Raw genomic sequence first — 26,887 nt, 5'->3', positions numbered from 1 at the left:
TCTGATGGATTTTTTCTTTTTTTTCAGCCTCAGGATGTTCTGCTTCACCTCAATTGAGAGTTCCTTAGACCGCATGTTGTCTGGTCACAGCAACAGCTTCCAAATGCAAAACCACACACCTGTAATCAACCCCAGACCTTTTAACTACTTCATTGATTACAGGTTAACGAGGGAGACGCCTTCAGAGTTAATTGCAGCCCTTAGAGTCCCTTGTCCAATTACTTTTGGTCCCTTGAAAAAGAGAAGGCTATGCATTACAGAGCTATGATTCCTAAACCCTTTCTCCGATTTGGATGTGAAAACTCTCATATAGCAGCTGGGAGTGTGCACTTTCAGTCCAAATTATATATATAATTGTATTTCTGAACATGTTTTTGTAAACAGCTAAAATAACAAAACTTGTGTCACTGTCCAAATATTTCTGGCCCTGACTGTATACACACACACACACACACACACAGTATATACACACACATTATGGATATATGTACAGCATATATTTTATATATATATATATATATATATTAAAAAAAACATATATATACACACACAAATACACTATACATCATCTACATGGATTAACCTTTACATGACACAATATTTACGAAAATGCAGTACACAATACACACTACACAACATGGACGAAATTGGTTTCTTCAGGGGCGGGAAAGCGATGACCACCATTCTCCACTTCCCTTACATTTACAAGAGATATCGTTCTTGTAGAGAGGTTAGTGCTTGATAAAACAGCTCAGCCGATTCTTAAAGTATAGTAAGCCCAGCTTAAATCTCTCTTGGTCTGCTGTATTTTGCCTGAATGAATTGTACTTTTTGGAAATTTCTTCCAATGCTTTATCTTTTGGTGTTTCATTAATCTGGTGTCCAATAGAAACATGATTGCAGGATGCAACTTTTAAATGTCCCAAAGCATCTATGAAGAACTCTGAAAGTGCAAGAAAAAATATTTAAGAAAGAAAGGCAATAGTGTGTAAGACAAAAAGGTAGGGATTAATACTTTTCAACGACTAGGAAAAACAAGTGCCTTTGCGCGGAAGAGGGGGCTTTAGCATTAGGATCCACTTTAAGCATCAACCAAAGAGTTACCAATAACTATAAAAGAAGACGACCATGGCTGCATCCTCAGGAGAGAACGCTCCAGGTTTGCACTTTGTCCCATTGAAGACTATAAATTCAAGGAAATAATCCTACCAGACCATATTGCTGACCTATGAGAAAAGTATTGGAGCAAGTCAATTGTTCATATCTATTAAGAAGGCCCAGATTGTTTTGTTGCTTAAAGCATTTACACCCGCCAACTGAGGCCACTGAAGGATGGCTCTCCGACTATGTAAAAGCTTATTACACAGGCCACTAAAAGTAATCTGTCAGCAGCTTTTCCTACCTTATCTGAGAGCAGCATAATGTAAGCAAAAAGACGCTGAATTCAATGATGTATCCCTTAGTTTACTGGCCGCAGCAGTTCTGACACAGCTTTTAGATTTAGCAATGCAGCAAAGCTGAAATACCTGTCATCGCCCATACCAGCCTCTCTGTATACAATGTCTATAGACGGTGAGATGCTAATCACAGCAGGGGGCGTCCTGGACTAACTGACCTTTATCAAGGTAATATTATCCTGAGGTAGACTGTGGCAGGGTTATGCAGTTAGGGTAAATATACAGAACTATGCTGGTGCCCCGTGATAAAATAAGGCAGGGGCAGCTAGTGAGGATGGGTATGACAAATGGAGCTGGCGCCTGAGAGAGACAGCCTGGAGGAGCAGGAACAAAGTCCGGTAGAGACAGGGTGCTCTAGCTGATCTAGTCTAACAATGATAATTTCCTGGTGCTAAAACAAACAGTGCAGGTAAACAACTGCACACAGTGTGCAATCTGTGTGATAAACATTACATGCTGTCTTAAAATTACATAGCAAAAACCTGCTGACAGATTCCATTTTAAATGACTGCTAGTCAGAAAGACCAGAATTGTATGTGTACAGAACGGTCATTAACATGAGTGTTGTGCGCACCTACAATAGCATTGTTATTGGCAGCACATCTTTGGTATCCACAGGCTAATGTGCTAGCAATAACTATGATTTTAATGCCAGCATTAACGATCTGATCACCCACTGAACAAGTATTTTGTTCATTTATCTACGTGATTACAGTTATGTTTACACCAGCCTTTAGGGTTTAGTCCTATACTTGTGGACTCAAATCAGCCCATCGTCTTACTGAATATGGATGGATGTTGAGATTCTGGCTAAAATACTAGCGATTGAATTAAAACGTGTGATGGAAAATTTGATACTACAGACCAAGCTGGGTTTATGACTGGATGATCCACATGAGACAACCAGAATAGATTGGGTAAAAATATTCAATGGGTGCCGGAAAATTTGAGAAAGTAATACTCTTGTTTAGTGGAACCTAGGCCCAAGGATTTGTAGGGTTTTGGCCAAAGTTTTAAAATGGCTTAATTACTGTACAGTAGAATTCACGGCCAGACTATTAATTAATGAAAGACTGTCAGACCTATTAATAGAAGAGAGAGAACTAGATATGGGTGGAGATTTATTATAGGGCAGGTCTGTAATATTTGGTTTTAACTACAGTAAAGAATTACTATTTGCAGACAATATCCTACAGCCCCTGGATTCATATAGATCCGTTGAAATGTTTGGGATATTTCAATAGTTTGGAATGCTGTCTGGAAAGAATATTCTCAAATTTCATGCCTATAGATGATAATGCCAAATGATTTTGGGAAATCAAATGTCACGCCACTTACTAAAAATGTTAGTGATGAGGTCAGGATTTGGAAACTAATGGGTTGCTATTTGTTTGTTTTTTGGTTGCGGGGCAGACATCTTATTTGGGTGCTGCCCTTGTCAGGGTGGAAGTTCATTCACGGGGCACGACAGGGTTTGTAGTATACCTGTCCACCTTATCCTTCCGGCCTGTGACCTCTCACCTTGGAACCGATGTGCAGTCCTGCCCATGGATGAAGCTTGGGTGAGATCAAGCCTATGCGCTGCCATGTGGCATTTTGTTGTTGTTTGCACAATTTATGCACAAGCACTTTATTATTATTATCATTGATTTTATCTAGCTACTAGTAAAAGTTAAGTTTTAGTCCCTGCTGCATTTCTGTTATTTTCTGGACTATTGGGCATTACATTTTCTGCTTAGCAGACCTGCTATTATACTTCCTGTACTCTGAAGATAGCAGGAGATAGAGGCTGGCACACAGAGTTCAACATTGTGTCAATAATTACTCTGTTGTGCTGTTTACCTATAACGCAGGGTTTCAAGTCACCTGGGATTTTCATTGCCAGGACTACACTAGTTTGACCATGCACCCTCCCCTTTGATTAGCACCTTACTGTCTATATACTTTGTACATAGAGAGCATGGTGTGGGCGAGTTAACTTTCTGAGCTTTGCTGCATTCCTAATTCTAAAAACTGATAGTTTATTGAGTGCAGCAGTTGTGACACAAAGTGATACATCATTGGATTCAGAGTTTCTTTGGCTACATCATGCTCCTCTCAAATAAGGTTGCAAAAACCTGCTGACAGGTTCTCTTTAAAACGAACCTGTAAACTCAATTTTGTAATGTAAGGTAAAGCTACAACAGTGCTGTAATATTAATTAAATTGATATCTTTGGCCATGAAATACACTTTTCTGTTCTTCTTTAATCACTATTTGAAGTTTTCTGTTAATGAGATTTAGGCTCACAGGGGCCAGACTTTGCACAACATCTTTTCTTCCCAGTCTGGGATTTCCCGGCCCCTCTGCCGGCCTCCGGTCTGTGAATAAAAGGTCACTACTGAGATTTGAAACAGGCGGCAGGTAATTCACAGACCAGAGGTAGGCAGAGGGGCTAGGAAATCAAAAAGGGAGGAAAAGACCCAGTGTAGAGTCCCACCAAAGTGCACCAAAAGCTAGTTAGCAGAAAGCTTCAAAAAGTGATTAAAGAACAACAAAGTGGCTTTCTTCACCAAAGGTAATAATGTAATCTGTATTACAGTGTCACTACAGCCATGTCTTTACATTATACTACAAAATTGTGCTGAATGTTCTCTAAGTAAACCCATGACCAGCAATTTAGTGTGGGAACAAATGCCATCACCTTTTCCAGCTCCTGAACTACACTACACAAAATTTTCTATTGTCTCCTGATTTCATTGAATCATAGAAAGGTAGAGTTGGAAGGGACCTCAAGGGCCATCGGGTCCAACCCCCTGCGAGTGCAGGTTTTCCTAAATCATCCCAGCTAAATGTTTATTCAGTTTCCTCCTAAAGATTTCCATTGATGGAAAGCTCACTACCTCCTGTGGCAGCCTGTTCCACTGTCTGACTGCCCTCACTGTCAGAAAGTTTATCCAAATGTCTAATCTGAATCTCCTTCCTTTTAGATTTAGCCCATTGCTTCCTTGTGCTAATGAGAATAGGGTAGTTCCCTCTGCACTGTGACTTCCTTTTACTTATTTGTAGACCACTATGAAGTCTCCTCTCAACCTTCTTTTTGGCAAACTAAACATTCCTAGTTATTTTAGCCGTTCTTCATATCACATGGTTTGCAGACCTCTACCATCTTGGTTGTCCTTCTCTAGATGTGGTCCTATATATCGATGTATTTTTTGAATTGGGGCGCCCAGAACTGTACACAGTATTCCACGTGGGGTCTGACCAGGGCAGAGTATAGGGGAATAATTACCTTTCTTGATCTAGAATAATAATAATAATAATCATAATAATAATAATAATAATAATAGAGTCAATGCTTGTCTTGATACATCCCAGAACTTTGTTGGCCTTTTTAGCTGCAGCACCATACTCTTGGCTGATGTTGAATCTAGGATCTACTATTATGCCCAAGTCCTTTTACCCAATGCTATTACCTAGTTCTATTCCTCCCATACTATAAATGTTTTTTTTACATTTCTTTTACCCAGATGTAGGACTTTGCATTAGTCCCTGTTAAATATCATTCTGTTTGCCTCGGCCATTGTTTGAGTGTGTCTAGGTCCTTTTGAATACGATCTCTTTCCTCTCTAGTGTTGGCTACTCCTCCTATCTTAGTCCATCAGACCAGACGATCTGATTTACACAAAGCACGGGAGCAATTCAAAACATATTTTTGCGAGGGTACAGGGGGAGTCAAGAGACAATAGACAACTTTGTGTAAGGATCTGTAAGGCTATGTTCGCACGCTGTGTTCTGGTTTGACAACAAAAATGCACCCTCTGGCAGACTCTTGACAAATGTAAACACTTTGTTTGACAAAAAAAAATGCAGTAAAAACGCATGTGTTTTCACTACGTTTTCCCTGCGTTTGAGCTGTGTTTTGGACAGTGCATTTTTAAAAGAGAACTAAAATATGATAGGATAGGATTTGATAGATAGCTAGAATACATAGATAGATAGAGAGATAGATAGAAAAAATAGATAGAAAGAATAGATAGCATGACTGCCTGCTGACAGCAGACAGAGCCAGGTGATGAGAATGAACTCGGATGAACCTCTGAGGTCAGTGCCATAACACAGGCAGTAGAGCAGGGCCAGCAGCTGTGATGTCAGAGTTTCACCAGAGTTCATTGTCATTGCGCGGCTCTGTCTCTGTGTGCTGTCATGAACTCGGGTGAACCTCTGACGTCAGTGCTGCGACACAGACAGTAGTGCAGGGCCCACAGCTGTGACGTCAGAGCTTCACCCGAGTTCATTCTCATTGCGTGGCTCTGTCTCTGTCTCGCGGCCTGATTTGCAGTCACAGTTGAAGGACTCACCTGTGACCGCAAATCACCTGAGTGAGGCCACTTCTGTTAGTGCGGCTCACCTCAATCACTCAGGTGATTTGCTGTCAGAGGTGGAGGACTCCAGCTGTGGTCATGGGTAACCTTAGTGACGTCTCCGTTGATAGCATGACTCACTTCAGTTGCTGCGTGGAGCTTACAGCGAGTGGTCATGCTCTATGGCCGCTTGCTGAGCTTCCGATATAGTAGACCTGGAAGCGTCGTGGGACCTCATGTGGATTACGTCGGCCCTGGAGGGGTGTTTGGGGATTAATAAAGTGGTGAAAGAGGTTTTTTTGTCTTTTATTTCAAATAAAAGATTTTTTGGGTGTATGTGTTTATTTACTTTAACTTACAGATTAATCATGGGGGATGTCTCATAGACCTTTTAATAATTGAAATTGGTTTATGATGTCTCATAGACGCCTGCCATGATTAACCTAAGACTTAGGCGGGCTTTGCACGTTGCGACATCGCAAGCCGATGCTGCGATGTCGCACGCGATAGTCTCCGCCCCCGTCGCAGGTACGATATCTTGTGATAGATGGCGTAGCGAAAATTATCGCAACGCCAGCTTCACATGCACTCACCTGCCCTGCGACCGTCGCTCTGGCCGGCGACCTGCCTCCTTCCTAAGGGGGCGGGTCGTGCGGCGTCATAGCGACGTCACACGGCAGGCGGCCAATAGGAGCGGAGGGGCGGAGATGAGCAGGATGTAAACATCCCGCCCACCTTCTTCCTTCCGTATAGCCACCGGCGGCAGGTAGGGTGAAATTCCTCGCTCCTGCGGCTTCACATACAGCGATGTGTGCTGCCGCAGGAACGAGGAACAGCATCGTACCTGTCGCAGCAGCATAATTATGGAAAAGTCGGAGCCTGCAATGATGATACGATAACGACGCTTTTGCGCTCGTTAATCTAGAATCTACCATCTAGAATTTACACACAACGATGTCGAAAGTGACGCCGGATGTGCGTCACTTTCAGTTTGACCGCACCGACATCGCACATGCGATGTTGCAACGTGCAAAGCCGCCCTTAATGGCAGTTATGGGCTGATTAACTCCTTATTACCCCAATTGCCACCGCACTAGGGTAATCAAGATGAGTCGGGTAAGGTCCCGGGACTGTCGCATCTATTGGATGCGACAATTCCGGGCGGTTGCTGGCTGATATTTTTAGGCTGGGGTGCAGTCTAAAAATGATAGGCCTCCCCAGTCTGAGAATACCAGTCAGAAGCAGTGAGGCTTTATCTTGGCCTGATATCAATTGGGGGGGAACCGCATGTTGTTTCTTTAAAATTGTTTATTTATTCTACTGCACAATATGGACCCACTCACTGGCGGCTGTGATTGGTTGCAGTGAGACAGCTGTCACTCAGCATGGGGGCACATCTGACTGCACCAAATCATAGGCGCCGGTGGGCGGGGGAAGCAGTGAATATGAGATGAGCCTAATGAGCGTCTGGAACTTTCAGAAGCAGGAGAGGCCACGAGAGCAGTGTGACAGCCGTGCCACACCAGTAATCTGTGCATATGAAGGAGTGAGAGAGGGGGGGAAGAGGGAGAGACCGACAGAGAGAGAGAGACTGCGACCGACAGAGAGAGACAGAGACCGAGAGACCTGCATTTTTGTTGACAAGAACGGATCCAAATTGCAACCAAAATGGAGTGCAAGCGCACAGCTAAACATTTTGCTTGTGTTTTGACACACCTCATTCATTTCAATGGGTCAAAAATATTCACAAAACGCAATGAAAAAGTGACATGCTGCTTTTTTTATGCAACGATTTTGACAAATATTTGTCAAGCAAAACGCTGCCTAAAAAAAAGCATGCGGATGAAAATTTTGACTTCTCATAGACTTTGCTGGGGAAGCAAAATGCATGCATTTTGTAATTGACATGGTGCAGTTTAAAGCGCAACCAAAACGCAAGAAAAAAATGCAACATGCACACATGGCCTAAAAGGTGGTGGCATTTGTTCCCACACTAAAAAACTGGTGACTAGTTCCTTTTAAGTAAAGATTTCCATTGGTATAGGATTACAGTAGCTACTCAATATTTAGGATCGAAAAGGGGAAAAAATGAAGGAGTTTAATTTTGTAAAAATGTCTTTCCCTTCTTTGTGCAAACATCTGAGCATTTCATCGATGTTTACTTAAATTGCAGGATGCCTGCAAGTAAATAATGATGATGTATAAAAGGGACATTGTACAAAAAAATAGATTTTTAGATGAATTTGTAAGCGGACGTATAACTTCCAGATTTTGCTCCTGGTCCCACAATCTTTAACACATGCCATGTGACTTTCATATTACTAGTATCTTTTTTGTGTCAAATAAATTTCAAACCTTCTTAGACACCAGAACCAAAGGGACTGCAATTACAGCTAAACCTGTGGCAACTACTACATTTCATGTTGGGGGTCATATACAGTAAGGCATATAGTAATACATGGACAGATCGTAACAATTACCAGTATGTGCCACTCGACTATATTTAGGATCAAATCCAACACCAAGAATTCGGTTTGTGTGGGCCAGAAAGAAGTTGACAACCCCTCCAGTCAAGATGCAATTAGGGAAGCCTGGGATGGTATGGTAACCTCCTGCCCTCCAGTGTAAGCAATCGCCATTCTCTCCACCATCCTCCAGCATGAACTTGAAGGTGAAATGGTTTCCTGCAACATTTCCTCCAACCTGTATAACAGAAAGGCCAACCAGGACATCAGTCACTGCAGCACGTAATACACAAAATTCTAATATGCGTAAAATGTGAAAACACGACAGCGAAACTGAAGATTGAGAGTTTTGTTAGGAACTGGTGTATGGCCACACTTGTAAACTTTTTCAGCTTTGGGCTCTATTTTAGAAGGACATATCTGAACGATAGCTGGGCAGAGAAGAGCCTTGAAGGTTATTAAGGGAATTGGTAGACTACAATACAAAGACAGGTAATCAAACTTGAGGTTAATCAGTTTGGAAAAAGGGATTAGAGTCAATCTAATTATAAGGTAGGGATATAAAGTATGTCCATCCATATCCTGTCCACCGCCATTAACTTGAGAATGGCGGCAGCTATAGGCATAGAAGTGGTGTCTAGGTATAGTAAAGTAGCCATACACTACACAATGAAACCACCTATAGCGCCACCTGGTGGAAAACAACGGCATTAGCATTTTTATCTTGAAAATGGAACGAGATACAGAAAAAAAGTGAATTACAAAGTTGTAGTGCTTCATCAATTCAATACGAATTGACACCTTGCATACAGAAAAGGTAAGATTAGAATGTGTAAAACGCGTGTACATATGGTCGCGATCTCCAAAAAGGAGACATTGCGAGACGCGGACTAATGGAGCACTTAACCGTCACTAAGCTCACTGATGGAAATCGTGACCAAGGGGGATGGATAGGAAAAACATGTCCCCCCAATAATTGCAACGGATGGGAAATTAAAACGGTCGGCTTACATGAATTGGCCAAAAATCATAAAACAACAACAAAATATTAGCGACAGACAATAATGAGCACAAATCGATGCTTTACTCAATAAATGAAATAAAGAACATAAAATACAAAAAGGTGAGAGAGAGGAGATTTTTTCTCTCCCCCCCAAAAAAATCGACACAGTTAGCCGTAAAAACACATAATGAAACCCATGACCCCTTCCAAAATATTGAATGCTCGTCACGTATATGGCGCTCATTTATCTTTGATGCTCAAAGTGGCCACCATCAGCTGCAATGCACATCTGGACTCTGGACAGCATACTGTATCTTGCTGTACGTTGTACAATATGGTAGGTGACACGTTTGCACAAGCATCTGTGATACGTCGTCGTAGGTCCTGCAATGTTGGTGGAGGGGTCACATACACCTGCTGTTTGATGTGACCTCACAGAAAGAAGTCCAATGGGGTCAGGTCAGGTGAGTATGGAGTCCACTCCATGCAGCCACCATACCCAATGACTTGTAGGAAGGTCTCCATGAGGTATCGCTTAATGTCCGCAGCCTTGTACGGAGGGATGCCGTCATGTTGGAACCATGCATCCCGGAGTTGAAGCAATGGCAAGTCAGAAACAAAATCGGTTATCACATCCTGCAGGAGGTTCAACTAACGTGCTCTTGGTAATGTGCCCCCTGGTGGAGGAAGGTTGAACTAGATGGACCTAGGTCTTTTTTACAACCTAAGTAACCATGTAACTATGTAAATACGGGACCGATTAGCCTGTCATTGTAAATCCTGCACCATACATTAACCGACCAGCGTACTTGATGTCGTACTTGGACGACACATCTGGGATTCTGCAGTGTCCAATGATGGGTGTTTTGTCTACTGTAAATGTTATTACGCATGAAGCATGCCTCATCGGTCCATATCACGTTGGCAAGGAATGTTGGCTGGATCTCCAAGCGGTTCATTACAGAGTTGCACCACGTATAATGTCTCTCGTCATCCCCTGCCAGTAGTCCTTGCACAGGTGTCGGACGGTATGGATGAGCCCCAGCGTCGTTCAGGATCCTCAAAACACGACTTTTCGAGAGGTCTGACTGTGCACGGATGTCTCGTACGCTACATTGTGGATTGTTGAGGGCATATGCTAAAACATCTTCACATTGCACTTGCCAGTGTACATCAACCGGCTGGCGGGTCCGTGTTCGACTGATTATGCAGCCCGTGTCCCTCAAACGTTTCCCCGCTTTTGAGATGGTTTTACGTGAAGGATACGGACCACCTCTAAAACGTTCACGAAAAAGCCACTCTGCGGCTTTTGCATTGCGACCACATTCCCTGTAGATTTAAACCATCTCGCAATAGTCATTGGTAAAATATTGCTCCATGACCACGAGGCTTTCACACCGTGGGGGGCGCTACCCAGGGCAGGGGTCTACACTGGCCCTAGCGGTTATGAACCCTGCGTTCACCCTCAAACCACAGGTACACTTGAAGGTAGTGAGGTGTGGCCATCCAACCTGTCCCTGTCTCCTACAAGGACCCTGGCTTAAGACCCCCTACCTTCACCCACGGGATAACTTCAGGAGATAGTACCAAAAATGACAACATATGACAACATAAGGAAAAAAAAAAAATCACTTCTGCAGACTTCTACTGTCTGCAGAAGGCTTAGGGAATGAGGACACCACACTTCCTTTCTCACAGGCTGTCTCCACCAAGAGAACATGAAAATAACCAGCACTGTGTGACGGTTAGTGGGACTTTCTAAAGGCCAGTCTAATTAGTAACTGCCAGCACCTGAGGGAGTGCTTTCAAGCACACATGCCAAAGAAGCATTAACCCATCAGGTGCTAAAAGGAAAAAACATCCGTTTAAACACGGATGAGTCGTGCTAGAGAGAACAGCGTGACAGAGGTCTGTTGGGCAACCTTTGAACAATCCTATTTACTGTACAGTATGTACTATTAGCAGTCTACAGTATTTCATCAGGTATCACGTTGCACACTTATTTGCATAATAGGGTAATACCCTGTTTTACACTTTCTAATCATAGTTTTTCTGTATGCAAGGTGTCGATTTGTATTGAATTGATGATGCACTACAACTTTGTAATTTCCTTTTTTTCTGTATCTCGTTCCGTTTTCGAGATAAAAATGCTAACTCCGTTGTTTTCCACCAGGTGGCGCTATAGGTGGTTTCATTGCATGAAGCCTGGTCTCCCATGCCGATGATAGCTTTATGTGATCCCAGTCCTTGTGGTTTGAGATCTAGTTGTTACTGAACTTTTGTGTGCTGTTTGGCTTGTTGTGGAAATACTCTTGTCCGATTACTTCCTTCCTTCTTTAGTTTCCTCCTGAATACATACAGTCATATGAAAAAGTTTGGGCACCCCTATTAATGTGAACCTTTTTTCTTTATAACAATTTGGGTTTTTGCAACAGCTATTTCAGTTTCATATATCTAATAACTGATGGACTGAGTAATATTTCTGGATTGAAATGAGGTTTATTGTACTAACAGAAAATGTGCAATCTGCATTTAACCCCTTCAGCCCCGGGGCACTTTCCGTTTTTGCGTTTTTGTTTTTTGCTCCCCTTCTTCCAAGAGCCGTAACTTTTTTTATTTTTTCGTCAATCTTGCCATATGAGGGCTTGTTTTTGAGGGACAAGTTGTACTTTTAAATGAAACCATAAGTTTTACCATATGGTGTACTGGAAAACAGCAAAAAAATTACAAATGCGGAAAAATTACAAAAAAAGTGTGATGGCACCATAGTTTTTGGGATGTTTTATTCACGGTGTTCACTATATGGTAAAACTGATGTGTGGGTATGATGCCTGAGGTCGGTGCGAGTTTGTAGACACCAAACATGTATAGGTTTACTTGTATCTAAGGGGTTAAAAAAAATTCACAAGTTTGTCCAATAAAAGTGGCGCATGTTTTGCGCCATTTTCCTAAACACGTAGCGTTCTTATTTTTTGGGATTTATGGCTCAGTGAAGGCTTATTTTTTGCGTCTCGAGCTGACGTTTCTAATGGTACCATTTTTGCGCAGATGCTACGTTTTGATCGCCTGTTATTGCATTTTGCGTAAAACTTGCGGCGACCAAAAAACGTAATTTTGGCGTTTGGAATTTTTTTGCCACTACGCCGTTTACCAATCAGATTAATTGATCTTATGTTTTGATATATCGGGCATTTCTGAACGCGGTGATACCAAATGTGTATATTTATTTATTTTTTAACCCTTTAATTGTCAATGGGAGGAAAGGGGGGTGATTTGAACTTTCAGGTTTTTTTATTTTTTTTTATTGTTTAAAACTTTTTTTTTTTATTTTACTAGTCCCCCTAGGGGGCTATAGCGATCAGCAATCCGATCGCTATTATCTATCTGCTGATCACAGTTATACAGATGTAAACAACAGATGCAGTCACTTTCTTTTTCCCTCTGGTCTGTGCCGAGGGAAAACGAAAGTGAAACATCATAGCTGCAGGCGTCATCACATGACCCTGTGCTACGATGGCAACCACCGATAGTCACGTGATCACGCACGAGACTTCCGGTGGGGGCGGCGGTAAGTAAAAAACATGGCCGCACGCATTTAGATCTTGCTGCCAGACTTTGGCAGCAAGATTTAAGGTGTTAATGGCCACGGGTGGAAGCGATTCTACCCGCGGCTAGCAGGCACACATTTCAGCTGTTGAAAACAGCTGATATGTGTGCCGACCGCTGCCGCCTGCCCGTGGCAGGGGGCGGGGCTTAACGGGACATGCTCCATGACGGATATATCCGTCCATGGTCGTGAAGGGGTTAAACAAAATTTGAACTGTGCAAAAGTATGGGCACCTCAACATAACAGTGACATTAATATTTTGTAGATCCTCCTTTTGGAAAAATAACAGCCTCTAGTCGCTTCCTGTAGCTTTTAATGAGTTCCTGGATCCTGGATGAAGGTATATTTTACCATTCCTGTTTACAAAACAATTCCAGTTCAGTTAAGTTTGATGGTCGCCGAGCATGGACAGCACGCTTCAAATCATCCCACAGATGTTCAATGATATTCAGGTCTGGGGACTGGGATGGCCATTCCAGAACATTGTAATTGTTCCTCTGCATGAATGCCTGAGTAAATTTGAAGCGGTGTTTTGGATCATTGTCTTGCTGAAATATTCATCCCCTGCGTAACTTCAACTTCATCACTGATTCTTGCACATTATTGTCAAGAATCTGCTCATACTGAGTTAAATCCATGCGACCCTCAACTTTAACAAGATTCCCAGTGCTAGCATTGGCCACACAGCCCCAAAGCATGATGGAACCTCCACCAAATTTTACTGTGGGTAGCAAGTGCTTTTCTTGGAATGCCGTGTTTTTTTGCCTCCATGCATAACACCTTTTTGTATGACCAAACAGCTCAATCTTTGTTTCATCAGTCCACAGGACCTTCTTCCAAAATGTAACTGGCTTGTCCAAATGTGCTTTTGCATACCTCAGACGACTCTGTTTGTGGCGTGCTTGCAGAAACAGCTTCTTTCGCATCACTCTCCCATACAGCTTCTCCTTGTGCAACGTGCGCTGTATTGTTGACCGATGCACATTGACACCATCTGCAGCAAGATGATGCTGCAGGTCTTTGGAGGTGGTCTGTGGATTGTCCTTGACTGTTTTCACGATTCTTCTTCTCTGCCTTTTTGATATTTTTCTTGGTTTGGCACTTCTGGGCTTAACAAGAACTGTACCTGTGTTCTTCCATTTCCTTACTATGTTCCTCACAGTGGAAACTGACAGTTTAAATCTCTGAGACAACTTTTTGTATCCTTCCCCTGAACAACTATGTTGAATAATCTTTGTTATCAGATCATTTGAGAGTTGTTTTGAGGAGCCCATGATGCCACTCTTCATAGGAGATTCAAATAGGAGAACTACTTGCAAGTGGCCACCTTAAATACCTTTTCTCATGATTGGATACACCTGCCAATGAGTTCAAAGATCAATGAGGTTACAAAACCAATTTAGTCCTTTAGTAAGTCAGTAAAAAGTAGTTAGGAGTGTTCAAATCAAGAAATTGATAAGGGTGCCCATACTTTTGCACCGGTCAAATTTTGTTTAAATGCGGATTGAACATTTTCTGTTAGTACAATAAACCTCATTTCAATCCAGAAATATTACTCAGTCCATCAGTTATTAGATATATGAAACTGAAATAGCTGTTGCAAAAACCCAAATTGTTATAAAGAAAAAAGGTTAACATTAATAGCAGTGCCCAAACTTTTTCATATGACTGTATTGTTTATATCTCTATGAGTGATTGCTGTGCATTTGAGTTTTATTTTTTCCCCCCATCTGTTTATTTTTTGGGATTAATCACTCCTGTCCTGTGCTTCTCCAGGGTAGAAGGAGGGGGGGGCCACTAGACCAGGGTTGTACAGGATCTAAGGAAAGTAAGGCGGCCCAAACATTGTCAATTTCAGATTTATCTTTTGGACCAGGGTCAGTTAGGGTACCCCTAGCCTGAGGACCAGTTTAGGCTCCTCAGTTTCTCGTGATCCCGTCATACCCTGTGACATGTACATGAGAGAATTAAGTAGAAGAAATCCCAAGGGCGGGACCACCGCTGAAAGAACTTTCCTTCCCAGGAGGTAGCTATAACCTTAGCAGATTGAGCCTTAATAACTTGAAGTTGGTCCTGACCTGAGATGCAGTAAGCTAAGGTTATGGACATTCTAACACATCTAGCAATAGTGGATTTAGTAGCTCCTCTTCCTTTATTTGGCCTATGAAACAAAATAAATATGGCAGAGAACTTCTGCGAAGACCACCTCAAGGTGTCTAAGTAAGCATCTCCTGACATCAAGAGAATTAAAAGTCAACTCACTCATGGATTTTGGATTGTTACTAGTGCTGGGCAGACCTGGATTGTAAAAGTCCAGATCTGCGTGGTTTCAAAGGTTCCCGGGTGCCAGGCCCGGGATTCCGGGTGTTCGATCCAGATCCAACACTTAAGAAAATAAAAAAAACAAACAAACAAAAAATAAAAAAAATAAGACTGAAGCAAGCACTCCATACTTACCTAGGCGCTGTCACAGCTGTACACTGCTCCTGCGGCCTCTCCTTCACTTCCTGGGCTGCTCATGTATATGCATTATTTTCCCCACCCACCTGCCGGTCTGGAGTCTGTGATTGGTTGCAGTCAGATGCGCTCCCAGCCTGTCTCCCTGCAAACAATCTCGGGGGTCTGTACCTCCCTGAAATATTCTATAGGGTGCATTCCCATGAGCTGTATGACTCGCATGAGTATTGCATCGCATCACCCGACACAGGCGCACACTCTCTGGATAGCAGCATCTCAGCTGCAGAGAAATACATGCAGCCGACCCGCTCCTGTCAGGAGAGTGTACGGCTGTGTCGGGTGATGCCGATGTGAAACTCGTGCGAATCATATGGCTCGTGCGAGCGCACCCATATACTGAGTGCATAACTAAAGGAACTCTCACTGCTGATCTTAGATATCTGTACCTCACTGCTATATTCTATAAACTGAAGCCTGCTTTACACATTGCAATTTCGCATACGATATTGTATGCGATTTGCAATGCCCCCATCGTATGTGTGGCACGTTCAGTTTGTTGAATGTGCCGCACAAACGATTAAACCCCGTCACACATACTTACGCGTCCATACGACCTCGCTATGGGCGGCAAACGTCCACTTCCTGGAATGGGAGGGACGTTCGGCGTCACAGCGACGTCACGCGGCAGCCGGCCAATAGAAGCGGAGGGGCGGAGATGAGTGGGACATAAACATCCCGCCCACCTCCTTCATTCCGCATTGCTGGCTGGGAGCCGTAAGGACGCAGGTAAGATCTGTTCAATGTTCCCGGGGTGTCACACACTGCGATGTGTGCTGCCTCGGGAACATTGAACAATCACACGTTCAATTCTAGAGAAAGATACGATGTGTATGCGATGAACATTTTAACGTTCAATCGCAATCGCACGTACCTGTCACACACAGCAATGTAACTTACAATGCCGGATGTGTGTCACTTACGACGTGACCCCGCTGACACATTGTAAAATATATTGCAGTGTGTAAAGCGGGCTTTAGTGTATAACTGAAGGAGCTGGCGCTGCTGATCTCGAGTGTCTGTACATCCCTGATATATTTTATATGCTGAGTGTATAACTACAGAAACTGTCGCCGCTGATCTCTGGTACCTCCCTGATATGTTCTATATACTGGGTGTATAACTGCAGGAACTGGCGACGCTGATCTTGGGTGTCTGTACCTCCCTGATATATTCTATATACTGAGTGTATAACTGCAGGAACTGGCATCGCTGATCTCGGGGGTTTGTACCTCCCTGATATCTTCTATATATGTTATATGTTTTTGCTGCTGTTTTGTGCCAGGAGGTGCACATTTGGTGCTGAAATGGTCTGCACCAGTGTTATGAACTGGTAACCGTGGACGATCACAGAAAGTCCCATTAATCAGGAAAAAACAAAACCACAAGAGTAGTTGGAAACTAAGCTGACTGCAATCCCCTATCTATCGGACAACACTAGAAGTACCAGTAGGATGTTCCTAACACACCTACACCTTGTCACTGCCGGAGAAACTTGCTACACCTCAAAGATAGAAATGAGGATTCCTAACTGCCTCGGAGCAGTCCCCAAAGGAATAGCAATCCCCCAACATGTAACGACGGTGATGTAAGAAAACACAATACACAGATAGAAAATATAGATTAGCAAACGTGAGGCTCGACTTACTAGATACAACAGGACAGGAAAGATAACTGATTGCAGCCAGCAAAAAAACCTGCAAAAAGTACCAAACTCCTGACAGTAAAAAGGCCCTAAGACCACATGGTCTTCACCCAGTATATCAGCTACTTTTCAGTTATTTATTTTTTAAAAAAAGTTTAAAATAAGCAATAAATTTCGTTCAACTTCACAATTGTGTCCCACTTGTTGTTGATTCTTCACCATAACATTAAAATTTTTATCTTTATTTTTGAAGCCTGAAATGTGGGAAAAGGTTGAAAAATTCAAGGGAGCCGAATACTTTCGCAAGGCACAAGAAGACAAGAACAAGAAGACTTATAGTGCACAGACCCGATGAATAGACATGATGGTGAGAATGAGAAAAAAAATCCGGAGTAAATAAAGTTATACAGGAGTGAATATTGCACAAATGGTAAATTACCTCAAAGTGATCAAAAAAAATTTTAAAAAAAATTTCTGCAGCAACACCTACCAAAAGAGGTTGTTTTTGGTCATATAGCTGGTCACATATAATACAGTAAATAGGCAAAGAGTCTTTAAAAGGAAAGAAACCCCAGAATATTATCAGAAGGGGGAAACTTAGGCCTATTAAAAAATGGAAGTGCACCAAGCTCATATGATGAATGAAATACCACGGTAGGAATATAAGATTTACCATACGGAAGGTATGTGTAAAAATGCAGCAAATAGTGAGGATAATCCGGAAGCAACAGCACAGCCATATGCACACAAATGTCAGGCTGGGAAAGATATACGTGCCAGGACTGGTGATGTGGGGGAAAGGAAACCCTGACACGCGTTTCACCAGATTAATGTTTGCAAATGCACAAAGGAACAAAGACCTTAATTTTTGGAGCCATGTCCTGTGGCCTGACAAAACTAAAATTGAACTATTTGGCCATAATGACCATCGTTACGTTTGGAGGAAAAAGGGAGAAGCTTTGAGGTCTAAGAACATCATCCCAACTGTGAAACACGGGGGAGGCAGCATCATGATGGGGGGTTGTTTTGCTGCAGGAGAGACTGGGGCACTTCCCAAAATAGATGGTCATGAGGAAAGAAGATTATGTGATAATACTGAAGCAACATTTCAAGACATCAGCCAGGAACTTAAAGCATGGGCGCAAATGCATACCATATTTTTCGGACTATAAGACGCACCGGACTATAAGACGCACCCTGGTTTTAGAGGAGGAAAATAGGAAAATAAAACTTTAAGCAAAAAAATGTGGTCATGACACACTGTTATGGGGCGAGGATCTGCTGCTGACACTGTTATGGGGGGTAATGTCCCCAAATTCTCTACTAAGGTACCCCATCCTGGTAATAATCCTCCTGCCTTGTATATGATCCTGCTCATATACCCCCATCCTGCTCATATACCCCCATCCTGCTCATATACCCCCATCCTATTGATATACCCTCCATCCATCCTGCTCATATACCCTCCATCCATCCTGTTCATATACCCCCATCCTGTTCATATACCCCCATCCTGTTCATATACCCCCATCCTGTTCATATACTCCCATCCTGTTCATATACCCCCATCCTGTTCATATACCCCCCATCCTGTTCATATACCCCCCATCCTGTTCATATACCCCCCATCCTGTTCATATACCCCCATCCTGTTCATATACCCCCCCATCCATCCTGCTCATATACCCCCCATCCTGCTCATATACCCCCCATCCTGTTCATATACCCCCCATCCTGTTCATATACCCCCCATTCATCCTGCTCATATACTCCCCATTCATCCTGCTCATATACTCCCATCCTGCTATATGCCCCCATCGTGCTCATATACCATCCTGGTATATGGCCTGTATCCTATAGCACAGAGAAAAAAAAACCAAACGTTTATACTCACCTTTTCCTCACTCCCTCCAGCACTGATCATCTTCCTCTCAGCGGCAATGACCTGTGTGTGTGGAGCCGTTCCCCTGCTGCACGCGATGTCTTCCTGTCTGTGCCGATCAGCTGACCGGCACAGACAAGAAGACATCGCGTGCTGCAGGGGACCAGCTCCACACACAGGGACGGGTGAGTGCACTGATTCACTGCACCCCGCGCTGATGATGATGCGCGGGGGGCAGTGAATACAGCCGCACATGATCACTCCAGGCTGTAATTGCCAGGGGTGATCATGTGGACCGGCTCTTTACTATGCGCGCGTCCCCGCTCGTCCTCCCGCCCACCTGTCAGCGCCGGCTTCTGCGCTGAGAGATGGGCGGGAGGATGGGCGTGCATATGTAATGAGCGGGCCCACGTGGTCACAGCAGGCTGCTACAGCCTGCTCGTGCCCCTGATGACCCGCTCCACCGCAGCACCTCATTCCCCGCAGCCACAGTCAGACCATAAGATGCACCCCCAACTTTCCCCCAACATTTGGGGGAAAAAAAGTGCGTCTTATGGTCCGAAAAATACGGTAATGATCCGAAGAATACTGCCAAACTGGTTACAAAGTGGCTTATGGATAACAAATTCAATGTTTTGGAGTGGCCATCACAAAACCTTGATCTCAATCCTATTGAAAATTTATGGGCAAAGCTGAAAAGGCAGGTGCGAGTAAGGTGACCAACAAACATGGCTTAGTTGCACAAGTTCTGTCAGAAGGAATAAATTCCTACCAACCATTGTGAGAAGCTTGTAGAAGGATATACAAAATGTTTGACCCAAGTCATATAGTTTAAGGGCAATGGCACGAAATACTGATGAAATGTATGGAAAATTTTGACTTTGCAGAAAGTAATAAAAATGCCTTATAACACTCTGTCTCGTGCTCTCTGTCTCTCTCTCTCTCCATCTCTCATTATTCTGGCATTTGGCAAATATAAATAATTTTGGTTCCTAATTGACCTAAAATGGGAAAGGTTTATTCTGATTTCATGTCAGATAGTGAGATACACATGCAGATGTGTCTTTTTAGAAAGGATATAGTACTATCATTACAGTCTGGTTTCACAGCTCATCCTTTATGTGAGGTAAAGCTTTCCATGCCTATTTTTAAAAATATTTTATTTCAAAGAAAGAATAATTTGCTATCACATTCTGTAATATCTATATATTCTTTTGCTTCCTACCCAGCCCAGGAGATGTGGTATGATCAGACTATGTCCCTGTACGGTCAGACACAGGCTATTATGTGGCACCCCAGGGTTGCCACAGTAACAACACAAAGGGTTAACTCCCCACACACAACACCAAGACCTCCTGGCCAGAAGGGGGAGACCAAGCTGCTTCCCTGTATATTCTGGTGGGGGGGGAGGAAATGGTCAGAAGTAGTTTCAGTTTGGAAGTTCAGTGCAGAGCACTGAGGAGACAGGATCTGTAGGTTGGAAGCTGGCTTTAGCTCACCTCAGGATCCGCTGACCAATTCCAGGCCTAGCTGAGGGTCTGAGGAAAGGAGACAGAGTACACAGAGGAACATTCCTGGGAGACAGAGCATTGCAGAGCTCATCCCCAGTGGAGCACACAGAACGGATGCTGGATCCGAGACTGCAGGTTACATACTGCACAGTTACCACCAGAGAAGTGAAGATTCCAGATCTTTCACCTGTACCACAGACACAAGCAACAAGCGCAGAGTTCAGGAACATACTAGTAAGGACTCGAGTTGCCTGTCAGGTCGGTACCGAGGAGCACAGGGCCGGCTGCATAGTTCACGCAGCAGCAGGGCCACAGACACACAGTGCAGGCAAGGAAGCCAAAACGGCCTGGCTGGGTGGGAGAAACCCTGAACCCCTCACAGACTCCGTGGACAGTACTCTGCTGAATACCATCATCAGTAAAGGACAAAGAAACTGCAAAACCGTGAGTCTGCCTGTTTATTGTGCTCGTGTCCTGCACTCACCCCTTAGACTACTATCACACTGCCCCGGGGAAAAGGCTCTACCCGTGGGGAGCCATCCCATCTCAAGCTGCTTTCCATCACCCCCGGAGGTTCTGCAGCAGCGGTGGTCATCTCTGATCACATTCCACGGTTGGCGTCACGAACAGGATGCGGACTGGACCCGGCTGCAACCCGGGTGACGTGCGCCTGTAAAGACTTATTGCATCGCATAAAAGACTTGCACTGTGAATTGTTGCAACAAAGAACGGACTTTAAACTTTGCAAAGATACCTGGAAAAATCCAAAAACATCATTGGTAAAATTTTCCAGGCGCCATCTTTAATCACGCCATTACCTGCTACGCGCGGGAAAACATCGCGCCTAAACTAAGACTCTGCCCACCGCTTGCAGAGGAGGTGCGCTCGGTGCTGCGACCCGAACGAAAACGCAGAAAAGTGTCCCAGGCTTGCTGTCAAGAAGACTGGTGAAATTAACTAAGGGGGCGCAAAGATGTCGCAGCAGGGAGACGCTGTTGTACTCGGCGGTGCAGCGGCACCTATCATGCCGTTCCTGATGCCGTACACCCCGGGTGCAGTGTGGCTGCCGCAGTACTCAGGTGAGCCCAACACACTTAATGACTTTATCGGAAAGCTAAAAATCTACTACAGCATGTACCCCCTGACAGAAGCTCAGCGTGTTGGTATGCTTATGGGACAGTTAACTGGCAATGCCCAGCGGGAGGCTACATCCTGGCCGGACGATGCAAAGGACACTGTAGAGCATATAATAGTTGGACTAAAAGCAGCTTTTGAATCCACTGCTGGCAGCCGGGCTAAAATGAGGTTCTTTGGATGCAAGCAAAAACCTAGAGAGAGCGCAAGAGACTTTGCCTTAAACTTGCAGGAGGCGCTCAGAGCACTTAAATTAGCAGAACCTGCCTTAGCCCCTGGAGCAGATAAGCTGCTGATAGACCAATTCCTGGATGGACTCTCATCCCCTTCCCACCGGGGACAACTGAGCATGATGGTGATCCAGGATCCAGGACTAACATTTGCCCAGCTAAAGGATAGAGCCATCCGCCTCCAGCAGGTGGAGGAGCCGCAGGATATAGACTCTGTTCAACACCTTACAGTGGCACCCCAGCAGCCAGTAGTGCCGGTGACATCGGCCATGTCAGCGGCTGCTGCTAACCACCTGGAGCCGATCACTAATGAGGCTCTCCATCAAAAGCTTGAAGCCCTTACAGACACTGTTGCTTCCATGGCTAGAATCGTCCAGGAGCTGCGTGGATCCAAGTCTGCACCCAAGATTGAGCTGGCGACCAGCAAGGAGGATGTCCCATGGATGAGGCCTAGGAGATACCAAGCGACGAGAGGACGACCCAGCGACCGCTACCAGCCGGATGGACAGCCCATTTGCCGCCGTTGCAATGAGCCAGGTCACTTTGCCCGTGAATGTGCTTTAAATGGGGATCCCCTGGGGAGGCGGGCCGCTCCTCAGGAATGAACTCTCAAGGTCCTTCACCCTGGCACGACAAGTATGTGGGGGGACGTCCAGTCATCCCCATCGTGCTGGATGGCATTCCGCTCAATGCCTTGCTGGACACTGGTTCCCAAATATCATCAATTCCGCATGTCCTTTATAAGAGGTACTGGGCTGATTCAGACGTTAGCAGTGGTCCATCTAATGTTGCATTGAATATATGGGCTAGCAATGGTGAATTAGTACCACAGGTTGGTTTCAGAGAAATGACCATTAAGATTGGGAGAGTAGAATTGCAGAATCAGGGTATTATCATTGTTGATGTTGACCGACGAGAACGTGAACCAACTATGCTGCTAGGAATGAATGTAATTGAAAATTGTTTTGCAGAGGTAATTACTGTCTTGCAGCAGATCGTCGAGACTGCCAAACCTGGGCAACAGAGACTCCTGCAGAAGGAAATTAAAGCCTTGATGCTGAAGCAGCAGGTAGAAGTGTCAGGAGGTGAAATTGGCAGTGCAAGGGTAAGTGACCCAATACCTATTGTAATTCCTCCCAAAACAGAAATGCTGGTCTGGTGTAGAGCTGCAATAGGCATCAGAGGGCGAGACTATCAGGCCCTGGTAGAACCCGTGTACTCAGACAGTAGGCCAACTGTACTGACGGCCAGAGGAATAGTTGAGGTACATCGGGGAAGAGTGCCAATACGCCTTCTAAATTGTGGGGAAGATGAGGTCACCCTACCAAAGTATGCTACCATGGCTAAGCTATATACGGTTGATAACAACGCCATCACCACCGTTGAGCCCTTGAAGCCGTCAAGTCAGGCGGAAGACAATGGCTCAGAGGGAAAGCTGGAGGATTGGTGCCAAAAGCTACATGTAGGTACCGATTCTACACCCTCCCATCAAAAGCATGGAGTATACAGGGTAGTGAATGAATATGAACAAATATTCAGCAAACACCCATTAGACTTTGGGCAGATCAAAGGGGTAGAGCACACTATACCCACAGGTAACCATCCACCCATAAAGGAGAGGTATAGACCAGTACCACCGGCTCACTACCAATGCGCCAAAGACATGCTCAAAGAAATGAAAGAAGCAGGGGTAATAAGAGACAGTTGTAGCCCCTGGGCAGCCCCACTAGTGCTAGTTAAGAAAAAAGATGGGACCATGAGGATGTGTGTAGACTACAGAGGGATCAACCGCATTACACACAAGGATGCATACCCATTACCTAGGATAGAAGAGTCATTGGCTGCATTAAAATCCGCTACTTACTTTTCCACCCTAGATTTGACTAGTGGGTATTGGCAAGTTCCTGTGGCAGAGGCTGATAAGGAGAAGACAGCGTTCACCACGCCGATGGGCCTTTGTGAATTCAATTGTATGCCGTTTGGACTCTGCAACGCGCCTGGTACCTTCCAGCGAATGATGGAGTGCTGCCTAGGACATAAGAACTTTGAAACTGTCCTCCTGTACCTGGATGACGTCATAGTCTACTCCAAGACCTATGAACAGCATCTACAAGACCTGGCAGAAGTGTTTGAAGCCTTATCCGGATACGGCATGAAAATCAAGCCATCCAAGTGTCACCTTCTAAAGCCAAGGGTACAGTACCTGGGACATGTCGTGAGCTCAGAAGGGGTAGCACCAGATCCTGAAAAAGTTACCGTGATCAGAGATTGGCCGAGACCCACCAGCGTGAAAGAGGTGAGGCAATTCCTGGGACTGGTAGGCTACTATAGAAGATTTATAAAAGGGTTCACGAAGCTAGCAGCTCCCCTACAAGACATCCTGGTAGGACAGTCAAAGAAGTCTGCAGCCCGAAATCCTCCTTTCCAGTGGAGTGATGAGAGAGAAGAGTCCTTTAAGAAGTTGAAGTGGGCACTGACAGGAGAAGAGATCCTGGCATATCCAGATTACCATCAACCCTTCATTTTGTACACGGATGCCAGCAACGTAGGACTGGGAGCAGTATTGTCTCAAAAGCAGGAAGGCAAGGAGAAAGTTATTGCTTTTGCAAGCAGGAAGCTCCGGCCTACAGAAAGAAACCCAGAGAATTACAGCTCCTTCAAGTTAGAACTACTGGCAGTAGTTTGGGCTGTAACAGAGCGTTTCAAACACTACCTGGCAGCTGCAGAATTTACCATCTTTACTGACAACAATCCGTTGACCCACCTGGACTCTGCAAAACTAGGTGCGCTGGAACAGCGATGGATAGCCCGACTGTCAAACTACAACTTTGTCATCAAGTACAGGGCAGGCCACAAGAATGGGAACGCAGATGCCTTATCCCGGATGCCACACTCGGGGGACGTGGAAGAGGAACCGGAGGGACTGGAAGAAATTGAGCTGCCGGCCTTTCACCGTCCTAAGGTGGGACAGTATCAACCAAGTGTCTACCAAAAACAACAGCAGGCAACTCTCAACCCATTAGCACACCACGGATGGGCTGAAACACAAGACAGTGATCCAGCTGTGAAGCTAGTGAAAGAACTGCTTACACAACAAGGTGCATACCCTAATCAGAATGCCCCAGCTGAGACACAACATCTCTGGAAAGAGAGAGGTAAATTGTTCCTGTACCAAGGGAAGCTCTGTAGAAGGCACACCAATCCAAAAACACATGAGTTGGTCTGGCAGATCATCGTGCCCAAGAGAGACGTCAAGATGGTTCTGGAAGCTTACCACGACGGTGCTGGTCATTTTGGTTGGAAAAAGTTGGAAGTGCTCTTAAGAGAAAGATTCTACTGGGTTGGCATGAGAAAATCAATTGAAGATTGGTGTAGAAAATGCGGACCGTGCAACCTCAGAAGAAAGGATCAACAGAACCAGAGAGCTCCACTCCAGTCCATAGTAACCAAGCAACCACTCGAGCTAGTCGCATTAGACCACGTCAAGTTGTCACCAAGCCGGTCTGGCTATGTCTATGCCTTAACCATCGTGGACCATTACTCACGCTTCTTGGTGGTGGTACCCGTGAAAGACCTTACAGCTAGAACAGCAGCTAAAGCATTCCAGACGTACTTTTGCAGACCCCATGGTTACCCAGAACAAGTCCTTGCAGATCAAGGTCCAGCTTTCGAATCACAGATCTTTCAAGAATTCTGCAACATGTATGGCTGTAAAAAGATCCGCACAACAGCATACCATCCCCAAACAAATGGCTTATGTGAGAAGATGAACCATATTGTGATTGACCTGTTGAAGACCTTACCAGAGTCAGAAAGAAATCAATGGCCAGAGAAATTGCCAGACTTGGTGGACTTGTACAATCATGTCCCGGTGAGTTCTACAAACTGCACCCCCGCTTACCTAATGCGTGCAAGGCCCGGTAAACTGCCAATTGATCTAGATATGGGAATTCTGAAGCCAGATGCAGAAGTTCAAGAATCCAATTGGGATACCCTACGTCAGCAGCAGTATCGCCAAGTACAAGAGTGCGTAGAGAAAAGTCTCCAACAAGCTAGGGGAAGACAGGAGAGAACCTTCAACCAGCATGCTCTAGCAACCCCATTGCAACCTGGTGACCAAGTTCTCAAGAGGAAACGGCGCACAAACAAATTGGATAATCAGTGGGAAACCACCCCATATACAGTCTTACCATCCAGTATGGATAATCCCAAAGTGTGTCTAATCAGTAAGGATGAAGGAAGGACATCAGCTGTCGTGTCAAGAGATCAACTCAAACCGTGTCCTGAAACCCTGAAGACACCAGAAGTCACCTTACCCATACAGGTACAACCTGTCAAGAAGGAAGAAGATGTATTCCATACAGTCTTAGGAGATTTCCCAAAAACATGGCCAAATTACCATGGAGCAGTAGTAGTCCCAATGATCGCCTTCCCTCAAGTGGCGGAACCACAATCAGAATCCATACCACAAGAAGTCCCAAGACATGAAGAACTGGAAGTTGAAACCGTAGAGGAAGAACAGATTCCTGGTCCCAGTGAGCTTGCCAGTCCTACAGTCAGCCCCCCATCCTCACAAGTATTAGAAACACCAAATAGGTACACTTCCACTCACACCATTATGCTAAGTACACCCAGTACACCAGCAGTACGCAGGTCACAGCGTAGTACTCAGGGTCAGATACCAGCAAGATATAAAGACTAATGTGGAATTGCATATAAAATGTACATATGTTATAATGTTTATGGGAAAAACCGTAACAGTTTAGTGTACAGAAAAGGTGAGAGAAGAGTGGTGTAAGGTGGCAGCACGGAGAGTTACAACTTGATCACATTGTTGGTGGCCCGAGGGCCGTGAGGCCTACTGCACTTACGACCAGAGTAGAGACACCTTTAAGAAGTGTTTGTTGATTGAAATGTTTATTTAATTGCAACGTTAAGACCAAAAGCCCAGTACCTACAGAGACTATACTGTATGAACACTTATATATTTTTGAACATTTTGGACTCTTTTTGAACTTTAAGGTTTTTGTATTTTTTCCTTTTGAGACTCTGTATATATATATAATTGTTGTGATAACTTGTTTGTTTCTTTCACA

General features: G+C 44.4%; 1 protein-coding gene across 1 annotated transcript in view; it reads right to left on the bottom strand.

Moving 5' to 3' along the window:
• Positions 1-210: 210 nt before the first annotated feature.
• The window catches only part of LOC142311638 (beta-1,4 N-acetylgalactosaminyltransferase 2-like), a 204,628-nt gene continuing 177,951 nt past the window's right edge, over positions 211-26,887 (bottom strand). Inside the window, exons 9-10 of the mRNA XM_075350206.1 lie at positions 8,281-8,503; positions 211-943 (exon numbers count right to left, since the gene is read on the bottom strand). Of these exons, the coding sequence (XP_075206321.1) occupies positions 732-943; positions 8,281-8,503 (435 nt within the window). The 3' untranslated portion in view covers positions 211-731. The remainder of the gene's footprint in view (positions 944-8,280; positions 8,504-26,887) is intronic.

Source organism: Anomaloglossus baeobatrachus, chromosome 5 (assembly GCF_048569485.1).
Source record: "Anomaloglossus baeobatrachus isolate aAnoBae1 chromosome 5, aAnoBae1.hap1, whole genome shotgun sequence".
Taxonomy (NCBI): Eukaryota; Metazoa; Chordata; class Amphibia; order Anura; family Aromobatidae; genus Anomaloglossus; species Anomaloglossus baeobatrachus.
The sequence above is the reverse complement of the archived record's forward strand: the minus strand, read 5'-3'. Positions and strand labels throughout refer to the sequence as shown.